Genomic DNA, 26,633 nt, shown 5'->3' on the forward strand with positions numbered 1-26,633 from the left:
AGCCTTCCCTTTTCGTTTTCCGTGTCCCAACTCGGCGGATTGACTCGGCCCCTTCCGGAAATACCCGAATCAACTTCTAGTCAAATTATCGTTCACGCCACACTGACTTAACGCTGACCCGCGTCTATGCAGCTGACCCCTGGGGTACAGGAGGGGTCTCTGCTGAAAGTGGTCCCAAAGGGATACTAGTTTTTAAGCTCCCAACTCTCCCCAAGCGTTTGGAGGATTCCGCACCCTCGCACCGCAGGGGCGAGGAAGTGGGCGGAGTCCGGTTTTGGCGCCAGCGCCAGAGGCTGCAAAAGCAGAAAGTAGCTTTTCACCGCTTTAGGGAGGACTCCGGGTCACCGTCCTCGCCCCTCCTCCCCCTTCCCTCCCCTGGGGGACCACCAGGCGCCACGCTGCGAGCGGTAAGTGCCGCGGTCTTCGCAGCCGCCCTCCCCCTAGGGCCCCAATTCCCAGCAGTGTGGCGTGCGGCCCTCCCCTGCTGGGCAGTGCCCGCTGCCCTCACTCTTCGTGGCTGCCTCAGGGCGAGCACCCTCTCCCCCGGCGGCCCCGCGCACAGCTCCCGGCTCCCTCCCCCCTCGGATGTGGCTCGAGCTGTAGGCGCGCAAGGCCGGAGACGCTGCAGACCCGCGACCCGGAGCAGCTCAGAGGCGGTGAAGTCGGCGGGTTTTCCTCTTTCAGTCTCCGCTCTTCGGGTGGTGCATCAGATGCTGCACGCGCCCGGGGCCTGGCCTCCGCCCTCCCCTTCCTTGTTTATCACCGCGCCGGGAGCTGCGGGAAGGAGTGGAGAGGATCGGGCGGTGGCCTCGCGGCTGACCTGGCTCGGGGCCGGCGCCGGCAGTTAGTGGGGGGACTGTTCGGTCCTCGAGGGGGTAGGGAGCTGTGGCGACGGTCGCCCTATTTCGAGACAAAGCGCATTTTCTCTCCCCTCCCCCACCAGCGTTCCGGCGGAGGCGCCCCCTCCCCCAGCCGCCACGCGGGGCTGGGTCGAGACTTGGGCCTCCGGGAGGGCGGCGCGTGGTCCCGCGTCCGCGAGGCTTGGCGGCGCGCGGCCGACTGTCCCGAGGTTGCGGCGGCCGTCCGGTTAACGTGGCCGCCGCGGGGGGTAGGCGCGTGCCGTGTGGCGCAGTGCCCTTGAGCCCCCGCGCCGCGGCCTTTGTTTCTCCCTGCGGATGCGCTGACCACGAGGCCCGCGCTCCCGGGTGGGGGCGGGCAGCTGCGCTTAGGCCTCGGGACGCAGAGCTCCAGCGGAGAGGGTCGGAGGGGGAGTGGGTGTGTGCAAAAGGTGATTGCGTCTTCAAAGTGTCACGAAACGGGGTTGAAGCATCATTAAGTTTTTTCCTTTAGTTAGTTAACTGCTGATTGGAAAAAGAGAGGGTTTCTGAGCAGAAACAAACTTAGGATTGCAGAACAGAGAAGATTCACAGTGGTTTACAGTTGTGAGTTGTTTGGGTAATCGTGCATGGTTTTAAACCGAAAGGATTGTCCTTTAAAAATGGAACATGGACTTTATTACAAATGGGACTTAGATTAGAAAAGATATTTGTCCCCTATGTTAAGCCATGTGAAGCTGCCTTAGGTACCAAGATCCTCAGTAAAGTCTTTCTAGACTCACATGTTTAGAACACGTACTTACGTGCATCATAAGCAATGTAGGTAGGAGCGCAAATCTACTCTGGATTTGTATCAACGTTTGAAATGTGCGCTCCCTACTTGGGGGTTGGAATCCAAACAGAACTTGTATTTAGTTACCTTTTTTGTGTCGTGCAAACTTCTTTTAACTGTCATGCATTTTTCTAGTAATAGTTCTTCAAGTCTGCAATAAAAAATGGCCTCCAATAAAACTACATTGGTAAGTTAATGAAAAGCTAAAGTATGTAAGGATTTAACCCAAGGTTTTTTCCCCCAAAGTATAACTTTGCATCTTTGTGGTTGAGAAATTTACATCGACATATTTCCCAGCTCTCCCAGTATAATTATAGGGGAAAATTAGGAGCAAAACCAATTCATTACATGGAGATACTTGCTGACTTGACTTAATAGCGTCTTAACTAGTTTAATCTTTGAAGGACAGTGCAATGTGGATTTTGCTGAGGATTTTTATCTTCAGATAGAAATACCCACGTTTTTACAACGTGGAAAAATATTACATAAAATAATAAAGCCCTTGTTGGTTGGCATAATTTTCCTTAAATCCCCAGAATTCTGGAGAAGTATTTTCATTAAAGCCAAATTTAAAGAACCAGGTACCTTGTGCACCTAGGTTGGAGCAAGTTAGTGAATCTTTCAAATTGCTTTGGTCACTTTATCTTGTTTTAACTTACTCTGAAATATAGAAGAATCTTAAATATAATTCATTGCGGTGTTTTGTTTTTTTTTTTTAAAAAAATGATCGAAATAGCAAATACGATCCAGAAGGGAGAAAAGGCTAGATTTTTTGTATCTTATTCAGCCATATCATGTTACAAGTTTTTTAAAACCCTGGAATATTCACATAAAAATCATGAAATTCAAAGTTACAGTTTTCACAATATTTAACTCTCAACATATTGCATTAATCTTAAGCGCGTAAAGGTGAATGTTAATGTCTTCTAGGTAAAGTAAAGCATTTGTTTTTGGTCTGTATATGTTCTCTCTGGGTTTCACACTAGAAAGGGCACGTTGGTGATTTTTAATTTGTGCCATCATTAGATTCTATGTTAAGTCAGATACCCTGGAAAACAGAATTTGTTTTTGCATGCAATTGATACTCTTTGGGGTCTGTTATTTATTGGTATTTAAATAGTTTATTTTGTGAGGGATCACAGGTTGGCCACTTTAAAACTTTTTTTAACTTTTCATTTTAAAAATTCATTAGTGTTGTGAGATATATGTGCTGTTAATTTCACTTAAATAATGGGAAATTTATTTTGATTCAAATCCACATTTGGAAAAAAGTGCTGGGTTAAGCCAAACATATACTACAAAAGAAAATGGTGAGCATTTGAAACTAGCTTATGAATGCCATAGTAGTAAATACTGTATGGTATTTTGTCTGCCCCTTTTTTTTTCTTTTTTTTAACCTTAGTGTGTATCCTTTTCATTTTCTATATTTATTTTTTACTTCTTCTTTATTTTGTTAGCCTTCTCCCTTTGTGGCAGTAGCTGTTTTGTTTTTCATGTAGTATAGGTATCTAATACACTTCTGTCTCTTCCAGTTTGTTTTTGCTTCTCCCACTATTATTTCTACTTTCTTGTACTGTACAGTGACAGAAATCTGTTTGGGCCCAGTACTCAAGTATCTTGACTAATGAGAATCATAAGACCTGACTTGGAAATGGTATCCGAAAAAGTCAGGTGTTTGCTGCATTTTTTTGTATTCCAGGGGATTTTGTGTGTGTGTGTGTGTGTGTGTGTGTGTGTGTGTGTGTTACCTATATGCTTGCTTGCATAGCTTGAAATGTCATTTTGCAGTCTTGAGGCCTTTCTTACATGTGTGTCTGCGCACTTCATATGCCTGCATAGCTTGAAATGTCCTTTTGTAGCCTTGAGGTGTTGCTGTTAACTTTTTTCTGCTTGCTGCTTTACTTGTGGGATGGCTTTAGTGACTGGGCAATTAAGGTTTATCTTTTTTTAATAGTATTTGGGTTTTTTGGTTTTGTGGGGGGGTTTTTTTGAGACAGTTTTTCTCTTGTCCAGGCTAGAGTGCAATGGCGTGATCTTGGCTCACCGCAACTTCGGCCTCCCGGGTTCAAGCGATTCTCCTGCCTCAGCCTCCCAAGTAGCTGGGATTACAGGCATGCATCACCACGCCTGGCTACTTTTTTATTTTTAGTAGAGACAGCGTTTCTCCATGTTGGTCAGGCTGGTCTCAAACTCCTGACATCAGGTGATCTGCCCACCTCAGCCTCCCAAAGTGCTGGGATTACAGGCATGAGCCACCACACCCGGCAGTAGCATTTGTTTTAAGATGAAATGTTAAGGTGGATTCCTTCTCTGCCCCATAGGATCTTCTGATTAACCATTTCGGGGTTTTTCCCCCCCATTTTTAATCTCATAAAAATTTTCCCCATTTTTAATCCTCTCATAGCAAATCTTGAGCTATTGGAGAGAGCTGATTGAGGTTGGTCTCCTGCTTCTCTTAAATAGTGTCATACAAAAAAATGCCTGTTTAAAGTGAAGTTGGCTACCAATATAGACTTTGTCTTGAGAAACCAGGAAGGAAGGATTTTTTTCACCTTAGAGAATTAAAATCTCCCCTTTTGTCCTCTTGAAGTGACAGCTTTATAGGTTCTAAGTGGTAGGAAATATTATCTACAGAGATGGAAAAATAATCTTGTCCTTTAATTTAACCTCCTAGTGGTCTCCATAGTTGACCTTGCAGTTGGTATCAGGATTGTGAACCACGTGTTCATTCTGCACTTACCTTTTATCTGTATTATTGAAGCTTTTGACGTTAGTATTTGAATTGAGAAGGAGGCTCTTAGGTCTGTCGTTGACCTGTCACTACTATTTTCTTCTCTGTATCACCCTGTAAGTACTTCCTGCATAGTTGCTGTGTTGTTAAAATGAGTGAAAACTCTAGTAAACTTGGTCTTTTAAGACTACAGGGCCGGGCGCAGTGGCTTACGCCTGTAATCCCAGCACTTTGGGAGGCAGAATCACTTGAAAGGAGTTTGAGACCAGCCTGGTCAACATGGTGAAACCCCGTTTCTAATAAAAATACAAAAAAAATTAGCCCGGCATGGTGGCATGCGCCTGTAATCCCAGCTACTTGGGAGGCTGAGGCTTGAGAATTGCTTGAACCTAGGGAGGCAGAGGTTGCAGTGAGCCGAGATCACGCCATTGCACTCCAGCCTGGGCAACAGAGTGAGAGACCCTGTCTCAAAAAAAAAAAAGACTGGAAAAAAAGTAATTTTTCCAGATAGTGTTTTTGATTGTATTATTTTGGTGGTGGGTCATAAGTTTGAGCTACATCAACAAAATAAAGCATTCTTTTATTTTATTGTCTGTTGACTTTTAATCTTTCCCTGTCTGCCCTGGGATGTGGAAGTAAAAAGTAAAAATTTATGTTGAATGTAATAATAATGTAAGCAATTGAGCCTTGAAAATGTGCCCAAAATTCAAGAAGAATATTTCTTAATTTCTCATTTGTTTTATTTTAGCAAAAAATGGGGAAAAAACAGAATGGAAAGAGTAAAAAAGTTGAAGAGGCAGAGCCTGAAGAATTTGTGGTGGAAAAAGTACTAGATCGACGTGTAGTGAATGGGAAAGTGGAATATTTCCTGAAGTGGAAGGGATTTACAGAGTAAGAAACTTTAGTGCATCTGTATTGTATGTTTGACTGCAGCTAAGTGGTTTTAGAATTTGTTTTTAACCTGACTCTTTTACCTGCTTTCCCATAGATGTCTTTAAATGTAAAGACACCTTGAATTTAGGTATCTTATTTGAAGTCTATTTAAAAAGAACCAAAACTTTATTGTACAGTTGAAGCTGAGCAGACTAGAGACTAGTTTATTACCCTGGGGAGTCAAATTTGTAAAATTATAGAGTGTAGTTTACTATATAATATATTTTAATGTGGTTAGATATTATACTGATTATAACAATCTGCATTGTTTTTCCTCCACACAGAGGGTACTAAAAAACATTGAAGCTATATAGTATAGACTAGTGGGTCTCATACAGGATTACGTATAATCTAGGCTTTATACTAAGTTTATTGTGTCCTAATACCTAAGAAGTAGAGCCTGGGCTTGTTTTAAAGCTCTCTGGTTCCTTGTGTTCTTTGATATGGATTCTTGATAATTTTCACAAAATGTGAATAACTTGAACATGTAGCAATTACATACTTTAACACTTGGTGTTTGTTGTGCTTATCTGCTTTGATTCTTCCCTGTTACACCACAAAGCTCCATAGGCAGTGACAATTAAAAATGGATAGGTGGAGATCAATTTCCTGAGCTTGCTGGAGATAGAGCATATGGTAGTCAAATGATTGGGCTTCACATATCTGTTATCTTGTGCTTTCCCTGCTTTTCACATTTAATTCATAGCAGTTTGGGAAATATGAGTTGAATGGGAGATTTACGTTTTCCTGTTTTATCCTCCAGTGTTTTTAGTTGAAATTAAGTATGTATCATAAGTCCATACTTTATTAAGCCCATAAAACATGAAAAATTATTTTTACCCAGCAAAACTTTAGGAAATGAATGGGCTCCTCCCTTTTTCTTCTCCCAAAACTTAAGGCCACTAGCAAAATTATACTGCATTTGGCCATGTGCAGTGTAATAAGTAATGTAAAAGACTTTCTTTTCTTTTTTTTTGAGACGGAGTCTCGCCCTGTTGCCCAGGCTGGAGTGCAGTGGCGTGATCTCAGCTCACTGCAACCTCTGCCTCCCGAGTTCAAGCAATTTTCCTGCCTCAGCCTCCCGAGTAGCTGGGACTACAGGCATTTGCCACTATGCCCAGCTAATTTTTGTATTTTAGCAGAGACACGGTTTCACCATGTTGGCCAGGCTGATCCCAAACTCCTGACCTCAAGGGATCCACCTGCTTTGACCTCCCAAAGTTCTGGGATTACAGGTGTGAGCCACCACACCCAGCCAAGAAGACTTTAATGAAAATAATACTACAGAGCAGAGACTTTTATTGTTCTCTACCCAGTAATTTGGATTTACTAATTTAGAGTCTCAAATTAGAATGTAGGGCCTGGGTGCAGTGGCTCACACCTGCAGTTCCAGCACTTTGAGGGTCCAAGGCTGGAGGATCACTTGAAACCAGGAATTTAAGACCAGCTTGGCCAACAAAATGAGACCCCTTCTCTATTAAAAAAAAAAAAAAAAAAAAAAAGTGTGTGTTTTAAGTTAGCTGGGCATGGTGTTGCATACCTGCAGTCCCAGCTACTTGGGCTAAGGCGGAGGATTGCCTGAGCCGGGAGTTGGAATCTTCAGTGAGCTGTGATTCCACCACTGCACTCCCGTCTGGGCAACAAAGCAAGACCCTGTCTTTAGCAGAGGCAGGCCGGGGGGTGGGGTAATGTAGGGAAGGAGGAAATTACTAGTATCTGCAGTACAGAGGATTTTTTATTCCCCCAGGTGTCTATTAAAATGGATCTGGATAATGGTGATGAATCATGTCTAATTCAATCAAATTTTTTTTTTAAACTAAACACAGTGCTGACAATACTTGGGAACCTGAAGAAAATTTAGATTGTCCAGAGTTGATTGAAGCATTTCTTAACTCTCAGAAAGCTGGCAAAGAAAAAGATGGTACAAAAAGAAAATCTTTATCTGACAGTGAATCTGATGACAGCAAATCAAAGAAGAAAAGAGATGCTGTAAGTATAAAATATTGCCCACCAGCTTGTCCTTCTGTAAAACGTCGATGGCTTGATTTCTTTTTTTCTCCCCCCCATGAGATGGAGACTTGCTCTTGTCGCCCAGGCTGGAGTGCAGTGGCATGATCTTGGCTCACTGCAACACCACCTCCCAGGTTCAAGCCATTCTCCTGCCTGAGCCTCCCAAGTAGCTGGAATTACAGGCTCCCGCCTAATTTGGTATTTTTAATAGAGATAGGGTTTCACCATGTTGGCCAGGCTGGTCTTGAACTCCTGACCTCGTGATCCTCCCGCCTCATCCTCCCAAAGTGTTAGATGACAGGTGAGCCACCACCCAGCTTTTTGAGACAGAGTCTCCCTTCATGTCAGCCCAGGCAGGAGTGCAGTGGTACACTATCTCCGCTCACTGCAGCCTCTGCCTCCAGAGTAGCTGGGATTATAAGGGTGCGCCACCACACCTGGCTGATTTTTGTATGTTTAGTAGAGACAGGGTTTCATCATGTTGGCCAGACTGACCCCAACTCCTAACTCTGTAGTGATCCACCAGCCTCCCAGAGTGATGGGATTACAGGCGTGAGGCACCCCACCAAGCCCAGCTTTGATGGCTTGCTTTTTTAAAACTCAGATACTTTTATAAAAGGCCTCTTAATCGTATTTTAAATATTTTAATATTTAGGACAATAAGGATGGGCATGGTTTAGCCTACATTGTGTTAAATGTGCAGTAAGTGCTTATGCCACTTAGGTTGTGCTAGTGCAATTTTTCTTAGTTTCATGGATTTGATCCCTGAGTAGACCCATTAATTACCTGTGATCCCAGGCTAGCAATCTTAGGTACAAACAATACTAAGATTGGATTATTGAAAGCCTTTGCACTATAGTAAAAACAATGCAAATAGAACTTTCTGATTATAGTCCATTAATGGCATTGACCACCAAAAAGTACTTATATGTCATCTTTGTATTGCCAAACAGTGCCTTGATTTTGAAGTCTATAATCTTTGATAATCGTTACACACTTTCTTGACATGAATTGAGACATTTAGTTGATTCACTCTACATGTGTTTTGGTCCAGTCTTTGCTTTACTTATGTCTCTGTGGCTTCAGGCAAGTCAGGTAACTTCCTACTTACATCCTTGACTGTAAAACAGATTATACTTATGTTGCCCACTGTCCTAATGTGGCAATTTGGGGAAACATCTTGGTGCTGAATTAGGTTCTAGGCTTAGGCACTATAAATGAGATTTAAAACTTGATCATTTGAACTAGAAGCAAAGAAGTACAACCTTCATGATAACTCTGTATAAGGTCATAGGTATAATTGCTATTATAGATGAGGAAACAAGAGAATGACTACAAATTTGGTTTTGAAAGTAAATCACATGCTTAACAGAAGCACAGTTTTGGCCAGGCACGGTGGCTCGCGCCTATAATCCCAGCACGTTGGGAAACCAAAGCAGGAACATTGCTTGAGCCCAGGAGTTGGAGGCCAGTTTGGGCAACTTAGTGAGACCCCATCTCTAAAAAGAAAAAAAAAATTAGCAAGACATGGTGGATGCCTCCTGTAGTCTCAGCTACTTGGAAGGCTGCGGCAGAAGGATTGCTTGAGCCTGGGAGTTGAAGGTGCAGTGAACTGTGATTATGCCAGTGCACGTCAGCTTAGGCAATGGAGCAAGACCTTGTCTCCAAAAATTATTAAATAATAAATCAAGCACAACTTTTAACAATACTTATTGAGCCCTTACCATGTGCCATACTGTGTGCCAAATCTTTTGCTTTTAATGTGCTGTGAAATACCTGTGCTGTAGATACTAAAATTCTGCTTTATGAAACCACAAAGAGGTTGATTAACTTGCCCAAAGCCACACAGTTCGTAAGTGGGGTAGGTCCATCATTCTCACCCTGGCAGTGTTACTCCAGAGCCTATGACATTGACATAAAGCTCTGACAGGAATAAAGGATTTATTGATATCATTCGTTCTCCAACTTTTTTTGGTCTTAAGGCCTGTTTACACTCTAAAAAAATTATTGAGGATCCCCAAAGAGCTTTTGTTTGTATGGGTTATAACTATCAATACTAACATAGTAGATATTAAAACAAATTTCTAAAATGACTTTTCTAAAAAAGTTGAGTAGCGTTTTACATTTTTACAAATCTTCGACTTGGGTCTTAAGGCAATTTTACTTAAACACATTTGATTGCTGTGGCGTATTGTTTTGGTGGAGGTATATGAAGACAATCCAAAGTCACAAATAGGTGAAAAAAGGGGGCCTTACACAACCCTCTCCCAAAAAGAACTCTGGAATCCCCAATGAATCCGTAGACCACATTTTGAGAACCACTGGTTTATATTAAGTACTTTCTAATGCAGGGCGTCCAATCTTTTGGCGGCCCTGGGCCACGTTAGGAGAATTGTCTAGGGCTACACATAAAATAGACTTAACACCAACCACAACTGATGAGCTAAAAAAAAAAAAAAAAATCCCAAGAAAGTCTCAGTATAAGAAAGTTCACAAATTTGTGTTGGGCCGCCTTCGGAGCCGTCCTGGGCCGCAGGTTAGACAAGTTTGTTCTAACATTTCCTATCATTTAGAATGATCACAGATAGTTGGTGTGAGTTTTAACATTTTTAATATTTCTCACTGTTTGTGTTTTGTTTATGCTTTTAAAATGCATTGGTAATTCAGACTAATTCCTGGAAGTAATCTGAAATATATTAACTTTTAAGACTTTATTATTACCAGAAATAAAGAGATTAGTTTTTCTGTATGCCCACACAACTCTGCCTTTGGTGTCACTGAATGCAGTAATTTTCTTGAGTTTTGATTCTGAATGTTTTTGGAAATTTTAAGTGTTCTGCATATCAAACTCAGGTTGTTTTTCTACTTGTAAAGTTAATGGAAATCAGATGTTTTTAATTACCAAATATGGGTTCTTGCTCTAGTCGTGTCTGTCTCGCTATTGGAACGTGTTTATTTAAAATAATGCCATGAAAACAATTTAATACTCTTGAGTTTGCTGTATGAAAAAAATGTCTTCTAAACAGGCTGACAAACCAAGAGGATTTGCCAGAGGTCTTGATCCTGAAAGAATAATTGGTGCCACAGACAGCAGTGGAGAATTGATGTTTCTTATGAAATGGTGAGTATGCAGGGACTGTTAGATTTGAAAGAAAGAATAGACTTTTTTTTAAATTTGTGAAATGGTTTTTATCATTAGGCAGGGAAAAATTATCTGCCGAGAGGATGATTCTGGTTTTACTAGTAGTGTTTTAAAGCAAGGGTCAGCACACTGTGGCCTGTTTTGAAAATGAAGTTTATTAGAACATAGCAACAAGTATATATATATAACCCTCCTGGAGCACTTAATATCTTTTGTTTGGATTATTATTTTTTTAAATGAATGGTTGTCAGTTGACAAACAACTTAGACTTGTAACTGAATTTTTCTTTTTCTTAAAACAGGAAAGATTCAGATGAGGCAGACTTGGTGCTGGCGAAAGAGGCAAATATGAAGTGTCCTCAAATTGTAATTGCTTTTTATGAAGAGAGACTAACTTGGCATTCTTGTCCAGAAGATGAAGCTCAATAATTGTTCACATTGTTTTTTTATATATATTTATATATATATATAAAATTTGGGTCTTGGATTTTGATTTACTAGTGTGACGAAATAACTACATCCTAATGAAAAGTTTGATATGTTTGTTTTGAAAGTAGCGTTGGAAGAGTTGTTGGGGGGTTTTTTGCATTCATAGCACTGGTTACTTTGAACAAATAAATAAAAGCTTTCTGTAGTTGCTTCCTTTATCAGAAAAGAACATTTGATACCATGGTATATTATTTCCTCTTCATTGAAGAACAGCTTTTCTAAATGTTGGGGGAAATGTCCATAGTCATTAATCAAAACTTGTGTTCTCATAAGCCTAAGGACCATTTTAGGTTTTTTACATGTTTTTGTGTGTGTGTGTATCCATAAAATGCATATGTAAATTTTTCTTTGTTTTTAAGCATTCACCCAAACAAAAAATCACAGGTAAACCCATGTTTCTGAGATGCCATTATTCTGACCAAAATAAGAGATAATCACTTCAAGTTAAATTGAAATTTTTCCTGAAGCCATACATTTCAAGTAGAATAAGTAATTCTAAATAGGACAATTTAAATTGGATAATTTTAAAGTATCTATAATTGCAGTGGTTTATTTGCAAAATTCCTAAAAGGAAAAATTTTATCACTGCCGTCACAGCAGGTTTCTTCATCCAGATAAGGACACTAGACAAATGCTAGTGTGTTTTAACTAGCTAAACAAAACTTAAGTTAAATGAAAATTTAAAATTTTCCCTAGTGAGCCATTCCTTAACAAAATGTTGAAATCCCTGTTGCTACATTGACTAAAAGGTAATGAATGGAATATGTAAGATTTGGCTCATATAAACCTAATCAGATGGTTAGAGATGTTGGCAGTTGAGGACCTGCTGCCATAAATGTGTGAACAGCCTTTTGTAATCCAACCTATTGACCTGCATGTTTTTTCTTTACCCCAACTGATTACTTACATGTAGGCTCAATCTTCAGTTATTTGCTTTACTGGTTCAACAAAAGCCAGGAAGAACAACTTTGTAGTAATCAGAGTGTTATCCAACTGTATATTGTTTACTTTATTGTAAATACTGGTGAACAGTGGTTAATAAATAGTTTTATATTCCTTTATGCAATTATTAGACTTCTCTTTATTTGATACGCCTTTACGGTAGAAATAGAAACGCCCACACTCATTGGATTATCTTTGTTTATAAGTCGGATGATACCAGTAAGGCATTAGAGTACATATCCTAGATCTTTTGAGCTTATGAGTTTTAAACTTGAATATGTATTTCCACAGGAGTGTTTCCACAGTTGGGAGATAAAAGTTAGTTTCATGTGATCGCTAGGAGGAATTGTCTCATTAAAATGAGGTTTTAAAATCTGGTGGTTGTAACTGTCTTCTAAAGAACGTAAAGTATTCTGATAGGGCTCAGTGATGATAGACACATTTTAATTGATTTCCAAAATCCATACAGAAAAGGAAATAACTGATGTCCTGTAATCCCAAAATTTGGGGAGGCCAAGGCAGGAAGATTACTTGAATCCCAGGAGTTTGAGATAAGCCCGGCAACATAGCGAGACCCGCACCTCTACAAAAAAATTTAAAATTAGCTGGGTGTGGTGTCTTGTACCTGTAGTCCTTGCTACTTGGGAAGGTCCTTTAAGCCTAGGAGTTTAAGACGCTATATATACATGCCACTGTGCTCCAGCCTGGATGACAGACTCTGTCTCTCAAAAAATTTTTTAAAATACTATCCTTTTATACTCGTGTTTGTATTACTTTCCTATTGGTGCTTTAACAAATTACCACAAATTTAACCCATTTATGGCTTACAATAGTTCTGTGGGTCAGAAGTCCAAAAATCAGCGAGCTGAAGTCAGGTTATCAGGGGAGTTCCTTCTGGAGTTTTTGATGGCAGAATCTTTTTTCGTTGTCTCTTCCATTTAAAAGGCCACCTATATTCTTTGGTTCCTGGCCCTTTCCATCTTCAGAACCAGCAAGCAGTAGAGCATCTTGCATTATCTTTCTCCCCCTTCCCCTCTTCCTCTTTCCATCTCTCCTGGCTACCACGGTGTATTATGGAAGGATTGAGCCAAACCATTCGTTCAAGTTCTTGAATTCCTGGAGCTTAGATCTTTAGATGAAGAGAAAACCCTTTTTCTATCATTTCTACCCTCTGATGTCTGTGTAATAGGCTTCTTGTAACAACTCAGATGCTGTAGAAGTAAGGCCACCTCGCCAGTTTCCTTGCTTCAAACTCAAAGTTTAATTGACACCCATATCTCTGCGTATATGACTTTATACTTTTTTTTTTTTTTTTTTTGAGATGGAGTTTTGCTCTGTCACCCAGACTGGAGAGCAGTGGCATGATCTCAGCTCACTGCAACTTCTGCCTCCCAGGTTCAAACTATTCTGCCTCAGCCTCCCCAGTAGCTGGGACTACAGGCACTCACCACCACACCTGGCTAATTTTTGTATTTTTAGTAGAGATGGGATTTCGCCATATTCGCCAGGCTGGTCTCAAATTCCTGACCTGGTGATCCGCCCACCTCAGCCTCCCAAAGTGCGGGGATTACAGGCATGAGCCACTGTGCCCGACCCAGCTTTATACATTTAAATACAGTTTTTAGGCCAGGCATGGTGGCTCATGCTTGTAATCCCAGCACTTTGGGCAGCTGAGGTGGATGGATCACCTGAGGTCAAGACCAGCCTGGCCAACATAACAAAACCCCCTCTCTACTAAAAATACAAAAATTAGCCAGGCATGGGGGTGTGTTCCTGTAATCCCAGCTGCTGTGGAGGCTGAGGCGGGAGAATTGCTTGAACCCAGGGAGCGGGGATTGCAGTGAGCCAAGATTGTACCATTGCACTCCATCCTGGGCAACGAGTAACACTCTGCCTCAAAAAAAATTTGTTTTTAACAAAAATAATTTTATTTTTAAATTTTATTTTGCAACTTATATTTCACCCAACTCTTATCTTGAGCCATCTTACTTAATACACTAAAATATATTCTAGCATAGCTGCTAACCACTCCAGAAAAGTTACCAGGGTTGGAATCTGCTGTCTATTATTTGATTCTGAACAAATTAATGTACTTCACCTCCCTGTGTCTGAGTTTCCTCATCTGTTATTCATGGGCTCGTATAAGGGTGAAATGTATGCATGTGAGACAGAACAGTGCCTTGTGTTTGTTTAGTAATCAAGATGTGTTTTACCTTTTTTAATAGGGACATAGTAGGATATCATATGGCAGCTCCCCAACTTAACCAATTGCTGGGTATGCGTACCTAGGTGGTTGGTAGTTTCCTGCTATTAGATTAATGTAGGGAGGCCAGGCGAGGTGGCTCATGCCTGTAATCCCAGCACTCTGGGAGGCGGAGGTAGGCAGATCAGGAGGTCAGGAGTTTGAGACGAGCCTGGCCAACATGGAGAAACCCTGTCTCTACTAAAAATACAAAAATGAGCAGGGCATGGTGGCGCGCACCTGTAGTCCCAGCTACTTGGGAGGCTGAGGTAAAAGAATCACTTGAAACCTGGAGGCGGAGGTTGCAGTGAGCTGAGATCATGTCACTGTACTCCCACCTGGTGACAGAGTGAGACTCCATCTCAAAAAAAAAAAAAAGATTAATGTAGTGCTCATTCTTACATATAGTGACACTTAGCAGACAGATGGATTCTCAGAAGTCATCAGAGAAGTCAAGATTGCGGTGATTTACTCTTCTATCAATAGCCATTACCCCATTTCCTCACTAGTACTACAAATTAACAACATTGATCTTACTAATTTTTAATCTTTTTTAGCGATGGGGCCTCACTATGTTGCCCAGGCCAGTCTCGAACTCCTGGCCTCAAGTGATCCTCCTACCTCAGCCTCCCAAAGTGCTGGGATTACAGGCATGAACCACTTGCTAGGCCGATTTTACTAATTTTTAGTCAATCTGATGCCATCTTGGTTTAATTTTACATGTTTGGTTTTGTTGAGCATTCTTTTCATACTTAACTATTTGCATTTCCTTTTATGTAGATTAGTTATGCTCTGCATAACAAGGCTTTGATCAATGATGTACAGCATATACAATAGTGGATCCCATAAGATTATAATATCAGTATTTTTACACTACCTTTTTTATGTTTAGATCCACGAATGCTTACTGTTGTGTTACCGTTGCCTACAGTGTTCAATATAGTAACATGCTGTATGGGTTTGTAGCCTAGGACCAATATCTAGCCTAGGTGTGGAGTAGGCTGTACCATCTAGATTTGCCTAAGTACATTCTGTGATGTTCACACAGTAATGAAATTGCCTAATGATGCATTTCTCAGAACATCCCTGTCATTAAGCAATGCATGACAGGAAATCATGCATTTGAGTTTGATTATTACTAGATCTTCCTTTTCTATTTCTGTCACACAAAAAACAGCCCAGTTTATTTTGTCTTAACCACACAACCCTCAGACTCCTAGCTGGACTCATATGTATGGCTCTATTCCCCCAGAAGGCTAATGAAGACAAATGTGTTTTAATGGGAAAAACTCATAAGCTGTCTTATATTTGATTCTTACAGTAGGCTTTTATCTCCCCCCCCCCCCAAAATGGGGGTCCTCATCTGTCATCTGCACTGGAGAGCAGTGGGACAATAACTCACTGCAGCCTCAAACTCCTGAGGGCAAGTGATCCTCCCACCTCAGCCTCCTGAGTAGCTGGGACTACAGGCACGTGCCACCATGCCTGGCTACTTTTTTTGGAGCCGGGTCTTACTCTGTTGCTTAGGCTGATCTCAAACTCCTGATCTCAAGTGATCCTCCTGTCTCAGATTACAGGTGTCAACCACCATACCTGGCCCTTTCGTTTTATTAAGCCAATATGGACATTGAGTATCAAGAAAAAAAGAGGCCGGGTGTGGTGGCTCATACCTGTAATCCCAGCACTTTGGGAGGCTAAGGCGGGAGGATTCCTGGAGCCCAGAAGTTTGATGCTACAGTGAGCTATGATTGTGCCACTGTACTCCAGTGTGGGAAACAGAGCGAGGCCCCATCTCAAAACAACAACAATAAAACAATCTCTAATATGAAGTGGAATGTGAATGTTTTGTGTCTGTATTTGTATGTTACCTAGACAATAGAGACTCATCCTTTGTTGAATCAAGTGAATTTATGCCTTGAATATTCACTGAACAAGGGGAGCAATTTTAACAAGAGCTCTAGTAGTCGATCGGCCCGTAATCCCAGCTACTCGGGAGGCTGAGGCAGGATTGCTGGAACCTGAGAGGCAGAGGCTGCAGGGAGCTGAGATTGCACCACTGCACTCCAGCCTAAGTGACAGAGCGAGACTCTTTCTCAAAAAAAAAAAAAAAAAAAAAAAAAGGAAATTCCTGGCCTAGAGACAATAACAAAGTAGTTCAGAGCACTGGTTCTGGAGCTTGACCCCTTCAGTTTAAATCTGAACTCAGCTATTTATTGTATGAATTTAGGCAAGTTACTTAACTTCCCTACACCTCAATATTTTCATCTGTAAAACAGGCAGGATAATGATGGTACTTACCTCATGAGGTTTTCAGAATTAAATGTGAAATGTGAAAAACACCTAGAGCTGATTATCTGGTATACAAGAAGAAGAACCAGGTCAGTATTATTGCCAGTCTCCACTGTAAGCCTCAGATGTCTGGAACCTTGACCCCGCACAACCTCAAGACTTGCCATCCCTGGTTTCTGCTGCTTTCCTTACGTTAGCTCTCCTCTTTGGGACTGATCTCCACAAACCGAAAACAGCTGCTAGCAACTCCCAGCTCCCCAGGTTTGTTCTAAGGAGACTGAGATTCACTCTAGTGTCCAGTTTAAAAATCTTCTGGCCAGGCGCAGTGACTTACACCTGTAATCCCAGCACTTTGGGAGGCCAAAGTGGGTGGATCACAAGGTCAGGAGATCGAGACCATCCTGGCTAACACGATGAAACCGCGTCTCTACTAAAAATACAAAAACTTTGGCGGGCGTCTGTAGTACCAGCTACTCAGGAGGCTGAGGCAGAAGAATGGCATGAACCTGGGAGACATTGCTTGCAGTGAGCAGAGATCGCACCACTGCACTCTAGCCTGGGCAACAAAGCGAAACTCTGTCTAAAAAAAAAAAAAAAAAAATCTAGCCGGGTGCCGTGGCTCACGCCTATAATCCCAGCACTTTGGGAGGCCTAGGCAGGTGGATCACCTGAGGTCAGGAGTTTGAGACCAGCCTGGCCAACATGATGAAACTTCATCTCTACTAAAAATACAAAAAATTAGCTGGGCATTGTGGCAGGCGCCTGCAATCCCAGCTACTCGAGAGGCTGAGGCAGGAGAATCGCCTGAACCTGAGAGGCAGAGGTTGCAGTGAGCCGAGATCAGGCCATACACTCTAGCCTGGGCAACGAGAGTGAAACTCAGTCTCAAAAAAAAACAAAAAAACAAAAAAAATCCTCTAAGGCTGGGCGTGGTGGCTTACACCTGTAATCCCAGCACTTTGGGAGGCCGAGGCAGGTGGATCACAATGTCAGGAGTTCGAGAACAGCCTGGCCAACAGAGTGAAAACCCATCTCTACTAAAAATATAAAAATTAGCTGGGTGTGGTGGTGCGTGCCTGTAATGCCAGCTACTCGGGAGGCTGAGACAGGAGAATCACTTGAACCCCAAAAGCAGAGGTTGCAGTGAGCCGAGATCGCGCCACTGCACTCTAGCCTGGACAACAGGGCGAGACTCCATCTCAGGAAAAAAAAAAAAAAAAAATTCCTCTAAAAGATCTCTGATTGTCCCGGCTTGCATCAGATGTCCTCCCTGGAACTATCAAGCATAAGGAGATGTGTGGAGTACTATGATTACATCAATCACCAGAAGAGTGCTTTCCAGGAAAAGATGGATATTTGCCCTATATAAACAAAATGTGTAACTAACGTGGAATTTCAGCCAATTTGCAAATGCCTTCTTATTTATCTATTTATTTTTTGAGATGGAGTCTTGCTCTGTCCCCAGGCTGGAGTACAGTGGTGTGATCTCAGCTCGCTGCAACCTCCACCTCCCAGGTTCAAGCAATTCTCTTGCCTCAGCCTCCCAATTAGCTGGGATTACAGGCACACACCACCATGCCAGGCTAATTTTTTTGTATTTTTAGTACGTACAGGGTTTTGCCATGTTGGCCAGGCTGGTCTCGAACTTCTGACCTCAGATGTTCCACCTGAGTGCTGGGATTATAGGCGTGAGTCACTATGCCTGGCCGAAAATGCCTTCTTAAAATATCTTTTGTTCTTGCTTTTTAGATCTTTTTTTTTTTTTTTTTAATTTTGAGATGCTCTTGCTCTGTCACTAGGCTGGAGTGCAATGGCATGATTACAGCTCACTGCAGCCTCAACTTCCCAGGCTCGAGCAATCCTCCCATCTCAGCCTCCCAAATAGCTGGGATTATAGGCACACACCACCACATCCAGCTAATTTTGTTTATTTTGTAGAACGAGATCTCACTATGTTACCCAGCCTAGTCTCAAACTCCTGGGCTAGGATTACAGGTGTGAGCCACTGCGCCTGGCCACTTTTTAGAAAACTTAAGATCATAGACTCCTTTTTATCCTTATTCAGAAATTCTGCATTTTAGCTCCTTAAAGGAGAAAATAATATGACACTGAAACTAATATTAAAGAATCTTTCATACCAACCTTCCCTTTTTCCTTATATGTCAATTTCCTTTTTTTTTTTTTTTTTTTTTTTTTTGAGATGGAGTTTCACTCTTGTCATCCAGGCTGGAGTGCAGTGGTGTGATCCTGGCTCACTGCAACCTCCACCTCCCGCATTCAAATGATTCTGCTGTCTCAGCCTCCCAGGTAGCTGGGATTACAGGCGTGTGCCACCATGCCCCAGCTAATTTTTGTATTTTTAGTAGAGACAGGGTTCTCATCATGTTGGCCCAGGCTGGTCTTGAACTTCTGACTTTGTGATCTGCCCGCCTCAGCCTACCAAAATGCTGGGATTACAGACAGGAGCCACCGCGCCTGGCCATATTTCAACTTCTACTATAAGGCTCAGTCAAGCTCAATGGTATCCAACCACTACCTATTTCCCTGATGCATTTATTAGACACCCATTACACCATAATTTAATATGCTGAATTGGTCATTCTTATATATTAAGCTAATATTTTTAGTGCTCTAAAGCCACTTTTAGTGTCTCTATGCTCTTATTCATTTTGATGAAAGTAGGAGAAAATCAAGGGGCAGACATCAAGGGGAAAAGTGTAGGTGAGAATGGGTATTGGGAAGTTTAAGAATGAAATTAAGAAACCAAAGAAGATATATATTCAATATCCATGCCATCACTTAAGGCCTTTTTGGTATTTCAGTAACTGAACACCTTTGGATAGACCCCAAGATGGGCGCATTTTAAAGGGAAATTCATCTTTCTAGCAAACAGTGTTGCAGGGAGATTCCTTCCTCTTAATTCTCTAGTCTTTTTATTTAACTTTTATGAGTATCTGATTTCTTTGCCCCAAGAAAACTTTCTAAGTAATATTATAGAAACCTATCTCTGACCTAATGAAAAGGATAAAAATTGGGACATTTTGCACAGAGAATGCCGTAGCTTTCTTGCAGTTGATTACATAGAGTGGCAATACAATGAAAAACTCAGATTTACTCTGAAATCCCAGTTGTTCACCACGGAAAGCCATAGTCAACCATTTTCTAGCACCAAAACATGACATCTAGTAGGACAGAATTCTTAAAGCAAATTATACTGCTCCTTTGTAGTATCATGAAAAAATAAGATACTGATCTTTCCACAGGTGGTTGTTAGGCAAACCAGGGCAGAGGATGACTGAATCTTCTGCTTTCCCCTCTTCTAGAACATGGGAACAAGTACTTCTCTTTTTCACTGGTGTATTCCTAGCACCTGGAAGAGAGGACCTAGCATCTATTTGGGGAAAGGAGTGTTGGAGGAAGGGCCCGAGATTTAAATTTGGGCTTGGAGTACAGTGGTTCTACTTTTTTTTTTTTTTTTGAGACAGAGTCTTGCTCTCTCAGGTTGGAGTGCAGTGGCGTAATCTCAGTTTACTGCAACCTCCACCTCCCAGGTTCAAGCAATTATCCTGCCTTGGCCTCCCAAGTAACTGGGATTACAGGTGCCCACCACCATGCCCGGCTAATTTTTGTATTTTTAGTACAGACGGGATTTCACCATGTTGGCCAGGCTGGTCTCAAACTCCCGACCTCCAGTGATCCTCCCCTCTCGGCCTCCCAAAGTGCTGGGATTACAGGTGTGAGCCATCGCACCCAGCCAGTTCTACTATTAAAAATGCAAGACAGCAAGCTTGGCATATGGATTATATATTAAGGCTAGACAGCGCAAAATTGTGTGTGTGTGTATATATATATATATATATTTTTTTTTTTTTTTTGTAACTTAAAAGCGCTGCTGGGTGCAGTGGCTCATGCCTGTAATCCCAGCAGTTCGGGAGGCTGAGGTGGGCGGATCACAAGGTCAGGAGTTCGAGACCATCCTGGCCAACATGATGAAACCTCGTCTCTACAAAAATACAAAAATTAGCTGGGCATGATGGCGGGTGCCTGTAATCCCAGCTACTCGGGAGGCTGAGGCAAGAGAATCGCTTGAACCTGGGATGCAGAGGTTACAGTGAGCCAAGATTGCACCATTGCACTTTAGCCTGAGTGATAGAGGCAGACTCCGTTTCAAAAAAAAAAAAAAAAAGTGCTATAGTCAGGTGCCTGAATGCCTGGATTAATAAGATAGTCCTAGGAATGAACACTACTTTTTTTTTCCCTCTCTAAATCACGAAGCCTGCTTTAATTGACCCCACATAATCTACAATGGCGTTACTTGTGTTTATCATTGTCTATTTTTTTTTTTTTTTTTTTTTTTTGAGACAGAGTGTTGCTCTGTCACCCAGGCTGGAGTGCAGTGGCGCGATGTTGGCTCACTGCAACTTCTGCCTCTCAGGTTCCAGCAATTCTCCCACCTCAGCCTCCCGAGTAGCTGGGATTACAGGCGCAAGCCACCACACCCCACTAATTTTTGTATTTTTAGTAGAGCTGGGGTTTCCCCTTGTTGGCCATGCTGGATCATTGTCTTCTATACTGTTAATAATTTCTCCTTTTATTACTTCTCTTTTATCTAACTAAAAGCATATTTTTCTTCGGGAGCAGAACAGTGGACTAATATGGTCCCATACCCTATCATTTTGCTATAAGAAAAGAGGGAAGAACAAGGGGAAGTGAGAAGAGCTCAGGGATTTTGAGTACATGGTCATTTTCAAGGATGAATTAAATCCATGATGAAAATTAGTATTCTTTAAACAAGCAGGCTTAAATTTAAAATGGTACTATTATTATGAAACAATAGTACCATTCGCTCTGTACTGAGCTGGTACTGTACTAGGTGTTGGACCCAAGTCTATTCTACACAGACATATTTCTTTTCCTGGTGGCATTTACATTTTAACATGGACGCTGGTGAGAACACTCAATCAAACTGGATTGAAATACAGGAGTGAGTAAAGCAGACATATGCAATTGGGACACCTTGTTCAGCCAGCCAAAATAAAAGAGCATGCCACATATGAGTCATGCCTCTGGTTGCACAAGCTTTATACTAAGATATTTAATTGTACATTATAAATGGGTAAATAGTATGGTATGTGAATTATATTTCAATAATTCAATGCTTAAAGAAAAAGCTGGCTGGGTGTGGTGGCTCACGCCTGTAATCCCAGCACTTTGGGAGGCCAAGGAGGGTGGAACACCTAAGGTCAGAAGTTCGAGACCAGCCTGGCCAACATGGAGAAATCCCATCTCTATTAAAAATACAAGGCTGGGCCCAGTGGCTCATGCCTGTAATCCCAGCACTTTGGGAGGCCGAGGTGGGTGGATCACCTGAGGTTAGGAGTTCAAGACCAGCCTGACCAACAAGGAGAAACCCCATCTCCACTAAAAAAATACAAAATTAGCTGGGCGTGGTGGCATATGCCTGTACTCCCAGCTACTCGGGAGACCGAGACAGGAGACTTGCTTGAACCCAGGAGGCGGAGGTTGCGGTGAGCCGAGATTGTGCCATTGCACTCTAGCCTGGGCAACAAGAGCAAAACTCCATCTCCAAAAAATAAAATAAAATAAAAATACAAATGCAAATACAAAAACATTAGCCTGGCATAGTGGTCTGTACCTGTAATCCCAACTACTCTGGAGGCTGAGGCAAGAGAATCGCTTGAACCTGGGAGGTGGAGGCTGCAGTGAGCTGAGATCGCACCACTGTACTCCAGCCTAGGCAACAGAGTGAGATTCTATCTCAAAAAAAAAAAAAAAAAAGAAAAGAAAAAGTTGCAATATGAGAAAGCAGTGAGCTGAAAAAATACTTTTAAAAATCATTTTTTAATCTGGTTATTATTTTCTTGCTATTGAGTTGTTTTGAGTTTCTTCTATATTTTGGATATTAACCCCTTATTCAGATGTATGGTTTGCAAATATTTTCTCCCATACCAAAGAGACCAGAGTTATATAATAAAATGCTTAACATTGCGGCCGGGTGTGGTGGCTCATGCCTGTAATCCCAGCACTTTGGGAGGCTGAGGCGGGCGGATCACAAGGTCAGGAGATCGAGACCATCCTGGCTAACACGGTGAAACCTCGTCTCTACTAAAAAATACAAAAAACAAGCCGGGCGAGGTGGTGGGCGCCTGTAGTCCCAGCTACTCGGGAGGTTGAGGCAGGAGAATGGCGTGAACCTGGGAGGCGGAGCTTGCAGTGAGCTGAGATCCGGCCACTGCACTCCAGCCTGGGCGACAGAGGGAGACTCCATCTCAAAAAAAAAAAAAAAATGCTTAACATCATTAATCATCAGGGAAATGCAAATTAAAGCCATAATCAGCTATCACTGCATACTTGTTAACAATGGCTATTAGCACAAAAACAAAAGATACTAGTGTTGGCAAGGATGTGGAGAAAAAGAAAGCCTTGCATACTGTTGGTGGGAGTGTAAGTCAGTACAGCTATTATGGAAAACAGAATGGTAGTTCCTCAGAAAACTAAAAATAAAATGACCATATGATCCAGCAATCCTATTTCTGGATATATATATGTAAAGGAAATGAAGTCAGTGTGTTGAAGAGATATCTGCACTCCCATGTTTATTGCAGGATTATTCACAATAACCAAGATATGAAATCAACCTAAGTGTCTGTCAGATGAATGGGCAAAGAAAATATATCTATATACATACACACACATGCAATGGAATATTCTTCAGCCTTTAAAAGATGGAAATGCCATCATTCGTGACAACATGGATAAACCTGGAGGACATTATGCTAAGTGAAAAAAGCCAGGCACAGAAAGATAAATACTGCATGTCTCACTCATATGTGGAATCTGCAAAGGTTGACCTTGTAGAAGGAAAGAGTAGAGCTGGGTGCGATGGCATGTGCCTGTAATCCCAGTACTCGAGAGGCTGAGGCAAGAGGGTCACTTGAACCCAGGATTTTGGGGCCATAGTGCCCTATGGCCACTGCACTCCAGCCTGGGCAACATAGCAAGACTCTGTCTGTAAAGAAAAAAAAAAAGTAAAAGCAGAGAGTAGAATGGGGGTAAGGTGGTTATATCAAAACATTACATTGAGGCCTCACGCCTGTGATCCCAGCAATCTGGGAGGCCCAGGTGGGTAGATAGCCTGAGCCCAGGAGTTCAAGACCAGCCTGGCCAACATGGTAAGACCCTGTCTCTACAAAAAATACAAAAAAAATTAGCCAGGCATGTTGGTGCATGCCTGTAGTCTCAGCTACTTGGGAGACCGGGGTGGGAAAATTTATTGAGTCTGGGGGGTCAAGGCTGCCACCACTGCAGTCTAGCCTGGGTGATAGGGTGAGACCCTGTCTCAAAAAAAAGAAAAAAAAAATCACATTGAACATTGTAAATGTATACACTTCTTGTCACTTATGCCTTTATAAAGCTGGGGGAATTAAAAAATAAAATTAAACTAAATTTTAAAAATGTCATGCTTCTTAATTATCTCCTTCATAGACTCTTTGATTTGATCATGCCATCATTTTCTGTCACCTCGAAACTTTCTCTCCTACTTTTACCTTCATGTCTTCCTTTGCTCACACTTCTATGGTGTGACATCAATTTAAAAAGTCATATTATACATCTTACAGTGTTAACAGGGAAATTATGAAAGTGTTGGTATACAATGGCCTGAACTGGGTAAACACCTGAATCCTGGAATGCCCTGTGCACCCACAAAGCTGGGCTGGTGCTTCTTACAGGTAGATTTCCTAGTCAGCTAGTAGGGAAATTAGCCGAGCATGGTGGTGTGTGCCTGTAATCCCAGCTATTTAAGAGGCTGATGCAGGACGATCTCTTGAGCCCAGGAGTTGGAGACCAGCCTGGGCAACATAGTGACACCCTGTATTAGTACATTCTCACGCTGCTAATAAAAACATACCTGAGACTGGGTAATTTATAAAGAAAAAGAGGTTTAATGGACTCACAGTTCCACACGGCTGGGGAGGTCTCTCTGTCATAGCAGAAGGTGAAGGAGAAGTAAAGGCTTATCTTACATGGTGACAGGCAAGAGAGCACATGCAGAGGAACTACCCTTTATAAACCATCAGATCTCATGAGACTGACTCACTATCACGAGAACAGCATGGAAAAACCCACCCTCATGATTCAATTACTTCCTGTTGGGTCACTCCCATGACATGTGAGGATTATGGGAGCAACAATTCAATATGAGATTTGTATGGGGACACAGCCAAACCATATCACACCCATCTCAAAAAAAAAAAGTAAGAAAAGAATAGAGAAAAGAAAAGAAAAGACAAGGCAAGACTACTGGGGAAATGTATTTTGTGCTGTGTGATGGCTTATACCACAGAACCCAGATGCAATGTATAAGTACTGACCAGCGGACTCTGAATTTTGTTTCATATTCTGCCACATCCTCAGCTATTGCCCCTGGGATTCATTACTATGACTTCCATGTTAAGTCTTTTGGGGGTCCCCCATACATTGTTCTGACCCTACTGGGGTTGCAGTGATTTCCTACAGACTAGAAACCCGACTGTCAGTCAAGAGAAACTAATCAGGATGAAATGTACCTTCCAAACAATTTCTGAACTTTGGCTGACTCTTCAACTTTTTGATAGAAAGCAGTTATAACTTTTTTTTTCTTTTTTCTTTTTTTTTTTTTTTACTATTTGCTTACTGGTTGATTCTTATCGGTTTGTCCCTGCCCCCCAGAAAATAAAGCATACTTACTAAATTCCAAAATAAAAATGCAGAGAAATCTGTAAGGTAACCCAAGTGAAAACTTCTAAAATAAATTACTAAAGAGCTGGTGGGTTTTTAGAATAATTTCTCCTACCATGTCAATTTAACTATTATTGCCAACTTGTTTTTATTCAGCAAAAAGCCAGCATTTTAATTCTCAAACACAGGAAACAAATATCTTTAAGATAAAGACTCTTTTTTGTTGTTGTTGAGACAGAGTCTCGCTTTGTCACCCAGACTGGAGTGCAGTGGCCGGATCTCAGCTCACTGCAAGCTCCGCCTCCCGGGTTCACGCCATTCTCCTGCCTCAGCTGGGACTACAGACGCCCGCCACCTCGCCCAGCTAGGTTTTTGTATTTTTTAGTAGAGACGGGGTTTCACCGTGTTAGCCAGGATGGTCTCGATCTCCTGACCTGTGATCCGCCCGTCTCGGCCTCCCAAAGTGCTGGGATTACAGGCTTGAGCCACCGTGCCCGGCAGATAAAGACTCTTATTAGAAGATTGTAAATCAGTGGCTCATGCCTGTAATTCCAACACATTGGGAGGCCAAGATGGGAGGATCACATGAACTCAGAGGTCGAGGCTGCAGTGAGCTGAGATTGCACCAGTGCACTCCAGCCTGAGCGGCATAGCAAGACCCTGTATCAGAAAAAAAAAAAAAAAGAGTCTTTAGAATTGGACAGAAGTTTTTCTGAAAAGCCTCACATTTTATGCTCATAGAAAGGACTCTTGGACTATACTGGTCAACTAAATATTAGGAGAAAAACAAAACCTTATGTAATCATCACAGTGCTTTCATTTGTAGCATACAAGATACTAAAGATGCTTAAATAAATAAATACCCTGGTTGTATAGCAGAATGGCTATACGTCCTCACCAGTGAACAGACAATTACACTAAGGGTGTAAAAGATAGGATGGGAAAAATATAAAATTATATCTCAATTTTCATATCATTTGTCTCCTATACTTTAAATAAGGTATCACCCTAGATTAATAATTTATGTGCAGACTTATGACATACTTTAAATTGTCTTAGCTTTAGTGATATGCTTCCTAAGAATATTTCTTTCTTGCTTGCTTGCTTTCTCTCTCTCTTTCTCTCTCTCTCTTTCTTTCTTCTTTTTTAAAATAGGGTCTTTCAGTGCCACTTAGGCTAGAGTGCAGTGGTGACATTGTAGCTCACTGTAACCTTGAATTCCTGGACTCAAGTGGTCCTCCCACCTTAGCCTCCTGAGTAGCTAGGATTACAGGAGCATGCCACCATGCCCAGCTTTGATGGTTAATACTGAGTGTCAAATTGATTGGATTGAAGGATACAAAGTATTGATCCTGGGTGTGTCTGTGAGGGTGTTGCCAAAGGACATTAACATTTGAGTCAGTGGGCTGAGGAAAGGCAGACCCACCCTTAATCTGGGTGGGCACAATC

At 41.8% G+C, this 26,633-nt stretch overlaps 1 protein-coding gene across 4 annotated transcripts; it reads left to right on the forward strand.

The window, feature by feature from the left end:
• The first annotated feature begins 289 nt into the window (after positions 1-289).
• On the forward strand, positions 290-12,033 carry CBX3 (chromobox 3). Of its 4 annotated transcripts, none has more exons than XM_009203202.3 (6): positions 290-407; positions 1,804-1,855; positions 5,148-5,290; positions 7,159-7,321; positions 10,369-10,463; positions 10,786-12,033. In XM_009203202.3, exons 2-6 carry the CDS (start codon positions 1,832-1,834, stop codon positions 10,910-10,912), a joined length of 552 nt encoding a protein of 183 aa, XP_009201466.2. In that variant the 5' UTR covers positions 290-407; positions 1,804-1,831; the 3' UTR covers positions 10,913-12,033. The 4 variants fall into 4 exon arrangements, with proteins under 4 accessions (XP_009201466.2, XP_031521188.1, XP_003919488.3 ...); XM_003919439.3 differs by lacking the exon at positions 290-407 and adding an exon at positions 533-661; XM_031665327.1 differs by lacking the exon at positions 290-407 and adding an exon at positions 683-1,288.
• The last annotated feature ends 14,600 nt before the right edge of the window (positions 12,034-26,633 follow it).

This window comes from Papio anubis, chromosome 4 (assembly GCF_008728515.1).
Source record: "Papio anubis isolate 15944 chromosome 4, Panubis1.0, whole genome shotgun sequence".
Taxonomy (NCBI): Eukaryota; Metazoa; Chordata; class Mammalia; order Primates; family Cercopithecidae; genus Papio; species Papio anubis.